This window comes from Acanthisitta chloris, unplaced genomic scaffold (genome assembly GCF_000695815.1).
Source record: "Acanthisitta chloris isolate BGI_N310 unplaced genomic scaffold, ASM69581v1 scaffold11091, whole genome shotgun sequence".
Taxonomy (NCBI): Eukaryota; Metazoa; Chordata; class Aves; order Passeriformes; family Acanthisittidae; genus Acanthisitta; species Acanthisitta chloris.
Window position 1 is genome coordinate 1 of NW_008654335.1, and position 4502 is coordinate 4502.

Sequence of the window (4502 nt, forward strand, 5' to 3'; positions counted from 1 at the left end):
GCACCGAGGGAAACCGAGAGATACCGACCGAACCCGAGTGCCATCGGCTCCGCCACCGAACGGAGCCGGTACCGAGGGGCACCGAGAGACACCGAGCGGTGCCGACACCGAGCACTACTAGCACCAAGTGGACCCGAGTGACCCCGCGCGGAAGCGAGTGCGGTCGGACCGAGCAGCACCGGCCCCGAGCGCCGCGCCCCGTGGAGCCTCCGGTGGGACGGGATGGGCAAGAGCTGCAAGGTGGTGGTGTGCGGACAGGCGTCGGTCGGGAAAACCTCGATCCTGGAGCAGCTGCTGTACGGGAACCATGTGGTCGGTGAGTGTGGGGCAGGGCTGGACCTGGGGACCACCCTGAACACGACTGTACCTGGTCACTCCTTGGGCAGAGCTGTCCCGTGGGACCCCCATGGACAGGGCAGTAACTGGAGACCACCCTGAACACGACTGTACCTGGTCACCCCTTGGACAGAGCTGTCCCATGGGACCCCCATGGACAGGGCAGTACCTGGAGACCACCCTGAACACGACTGTACCTGGTCACCCCTTGGACAGAGCTGTCCCATGGGACCCCCATGGACAGGGCAGTACCTGGAGACCACCCTGAACACGACTGTACCTGGTCACCCCTTGGACAGAGCTGTCCCATGGGACCCCCATGGACAGGGCAGGACCTGGAGACCACCCTGAACACGACTGTACCTGGTCACCCCTTGGGCAGAGCTGTCTCTAATCACCCACTGGGCAGGGCTGTCCATGGTCAGTCACCCTTTGGACAGAGCTGTCCCTGGTCACCCCTTGGACAGACCTGTCCCTTGGGACCCCTTGGGCAGGGCTGTACCTGGTCACCCACTGGGCAGGGCTGTACCTGGTCACCCCTTGGACAGACCTGTCCCTTGGCACCCCTTGGGCAGGGCTGTACCTGGTCACCCCTAACCACCTGGCGCTGGGGGAGGAGGGCACAGCTCCCAGGGCTGTGCTGGGGCCAGAGCCCTGGGCAGGGTCCCCATGTGCCCCCTGCCCTCCCCTGTGTCAGGCTCGGAGATGATCGAGACGCAGGAGGACATCTACGTGGGCTCCATCGAGACGGACCGCGGCGTGCGGGAGCAGGTGCGGTTCTATGACACGCGGGGGCTGCGTGATGGGCTGGAGCTGCCCAAGCACTGCTTCTCCTGCACCGATGGCTACGTGCTGGTCTACAGCACCGACAGCAAGGAGTCCTTCAAGCGTGTAGAGCTGCTCAAGAAGGAGATCGATAAGTCCAAGGACAAGAAGGAGGTGAGTCGCCAGCGGAAAGGGCTGCCCAGTGGGATCTGCTCCCCTTGGGCAGGTTCTCACCTTTGCTCCTGCTTGCCATGAGGTGCTGGTGGGTCCCTGGTCTGTGAGGCTCCCAGGTGTAACAGGTGTGTCCTGGGATGCTCTCTGAGCATACAGGTACTCAACAGCCCCTTCCACTTTGGGCTGGTGTGAGACCAGAAGGGAGTGCTGGGGTTGGGGATTTCAAAAGGCCTTGGCATGGAGTGGGGATCAGCAGCACTGAGGGTCTCCATGGCAGAGCCTCGGTGCTGCCATCAGGGTGCTGCCATCAGAGCCCTGCAGTTGGTGCCTTCAGGGACCCTTCTTGCCCTTTTGGAACAGGTCACCATTGTGGTTTTGGGCAACAAGTGTGACCTGCAGGAGCAGCGCCGGGTGGACCACGAGGCAGCCCAGCACTGGGCCAAGGGCGAGAAGGTGAAGCTGTGGGAGGTGTCGGTGGCCGATCGGCGCACGCTGATCGAGCCTTTCATCTACCTGGCCAGCAAGATGACGCAGCCACAGAGCAAGTCTGCCTTCCCCCTGAGCCGCAAGAACAAGGGCAGTGGGTCCATGGATGGCTGAGCCTTCTGCCCCTGCCACCTCCTCATCCTCACCTCCCTGCTCCCCTCATACACACCTCCGGCTGAGCCTGTGTCAGAGCCTGCAGGGAGCAGGTGGCAGGAGGAACAGTTGCCCCAGGGGCTGGGGATGGTCCTTGAGGATGAGAGCAGTGGGACAGGGACCACTTCTCCCTGCCCAGCCCCTGCAGCTGTGGGAGGTGCTGCAGGAAGGTCAGGGGTCACCAGTAACCCCTCTGCCCCACGTGCAGGCTGGGAGAGAGGAGCAGAGGCACAGCACGGGCTGCCAGCACGTGGGGATCAGCTCCATGGCTGGGCCAGAGGGAACAATTCCCTCTCTCTTTTCTATATCCTGATACCATGTGGGAAGAGCCTGTTTGCTGGCTCTGCCTCCAGCCCAGCAGCTCTCCCTGCCCTGCCCCAGCTGGCTCTGCACTGCTCCCTGGCAGGTTGCCCTTACCTGGCAGTGCTCACTGCTCCTTTATGCACGGGACTATCCAGGCATCCTGCCCCCGTGAATGCCTAGGGCAGGACAAGGTGCTTTTCCCAGATCCACCACTCCAGCTCTCCTCTGCCTGAGTGCACACTCAGCCATGACCTTGGAGGAGCTGGGACTGTGATTCACCTGCACACCTGGATCCTTAGAGGAGCTGGGACTGTGCTTACCTTGCACACCTGGATCCTAGGAGGAGCTGGGACTGCTTCACCTGCACACCCGGATCCTTAGAGGAGCTGGGACTGTGCTTCACCTGCACACCTGGATCCTTGAAGGAGTTGTGACTGTGATTCACCTGCACACCTGGATCCTTGAAGGAGTTGTGACTGTGATTCACCTGCACACCTGGATCCTTGAAGGAGTTGTGACTGTGATTCACCTGCACACCTGGATCCTTGAAGGAGTTGTGACTGTGATTCACCTGCACACCTGGATCCTTGAAGGAGTTGTGACTGTGATTCACCTGCACACCTGGATCCTTAGAGGAGCTGGGACTGTGCTTACCTTGCACACCTGGATCCTTGGAGGAGCTGGGACTGTGCTTCACCTCCACACCTGGATGCTCCAGGTTGTGTCAGCTCTCACTGCCCACCTCTCACTGCCCCCTCTCAGAACCACCACAAGACAAGGCACAGGTGTCCCAGTCCTCCCCGGCAACACCTGTTGGATGTAGGAAAAGAACTAACAAAAGGCCCCACTGTGTTTATACTTGTTCCTTTTATTTACGGAGTAACACAATAAAGCCATGAGATTCGATTATCAAAATATTTTCCTTTTTTTTTCCCAACAGTTATAGTACATCAAAAAAATATACAATGAACATTACAGGAGGGTACTGGCCAAGTCCCTAGAGTCTGGATATTCCATTTTGGGATTTTTTTTGTGTTTTTGAATCAAACTTCACATCACTCCAAGGTTATTTACAGAGGGGCACACATTACCGAGCGCTATGGACTATCCCTACTCCTAGTACAGCATGTGCTACGTCAAAGGCAGTAAATGCTTTGGAGGCAGAGGAGGGGGTTTGGGGGGATGCCGTAACGGGGGTTCTTACGCAGCTCATTGCAGTATTATTGTCACTAGAAGGAATGGCTTTCACGGGGTTAAAGTGCCAAGTACAGGAGTGTGTCAGGACTCCACTGAGGGACGGAGCAGCTGTGGCTCCAGCACAGGCTTTTGGGGTAAAACGGAGGGGAACAGGCCCATGGGAGCCATGTGGCTCTGCAGGACAGAGCCCAGCTGCTCCCGGTTCCTAACGCGCCTGGGGCGCCAGGCACGGCGAGGAGGGGACACGTTGCCCTGCTGCCGCAGCCAGGGCTGGGGGGACCCCGAGGGCCTGGAGAGGGGCACAGTGAGGTGGGCAAGGGAGGCTGGAGCCGCGCTGGCCACGGGCTGCTTGGCACTGCGGCGCTGGGGGCTGTGTCCCTCCTGCCACTCGGGGCCCTGCCAGTGCAGGCTCCTGTGTCCTTGCCCGTGCCCTGGGCTGCAGGAACATTGCCCTGTCCCTGTCAAAGCCAGTGCTGCTCGGAGCCTTCCTCCCCTCAGCTGTGCTCTGAGCCAAGTCCCCCACCATCGCTGCAAGACCTTCCTGTTGTCTCTATCTCCTGGTGCCCTCTCTCCACTCTCCTCCTTCCCTGGGACAGAGAGACACCCTGAGCAGGTGAATCCATACCCAGGAGCTCCCTCGCTCTCCCGTCTCTGGCAGGAGCGCAGCGGTGGCTCCGCGGCTCAATGCTGCCCTGCAGACACGGGTGTGTGGCTCCCTGCACCCCTCTCCCTCCGTGCAGGATTCCTGCCCTCACCAAGGCTCCAGCCCTGGGAAGCAGAAGCGTTTCAGCCACCTGAATCATCCGTAGGCCAGTTCTCATTCACCTCCCTGTGTCAGGACCCGTCCTGAGTGTCGGCAGAGCTGGGCAAAATCCTCCTGAAATCCAGGCGCTGCTGATGGCCGAGACATCGGATATGTGTGCTTGTGCGTGTGGATTCCCAGGGGCACACACCAACCTGCCTCTTCCCGCGGGCTGGGAGGGAACGTGGGCCCTGGCAGAGGTCTGAGCCAGCACTCTGGGCCAGGGATGGGACAGAGCTCAGCGTTACTTCGGTTCTTCTGCTCCCACCATCACTCCTGGCTGTAC

General features: G+C 60.2%; 1 protein-coding gene across 2 annotated transcripts; it reads left to right on the plus strand.

The window, feature by feature from the left end:
- The first annotated feature begins 189 nt into the window (after positions 1 to 189).
- On the plus strand, positions 190 to 2026 carry NKIRAS2 (NFKB inhibitor interacting Ras-like 2). 2 transcript variants are annotated; one of them, XM_009083461.1, is made up of 3 exons: positions 190 to 316; positions 1034 to 1275; positions 1636 to 2026. In XM_009083461.1, the coding sequence occupies exons 1-3, from the start codon at positions 223 to 225 to the stop codon at positions 1873 to 1875; spliced, it is 576 nt and encodes a 191-aa protein (XP_009081709.1). In that variant the 5' UTR covers positions 190 to 222; the 3' UTR covers positions 1876 to 2026. The 2 variants fall into 2 exon arrangements, with proteins under 2 accessions (XP_009081709.1, XP_009081710.1); XM_009083462.1 differs by having other exon boundaries at positions 223 to 316; positions 1034 to 1107; positions 1636 to 1875.
- The last annotated feature ends 2476 nt before the right edge of the window (positions 2027 to 4502 follow it).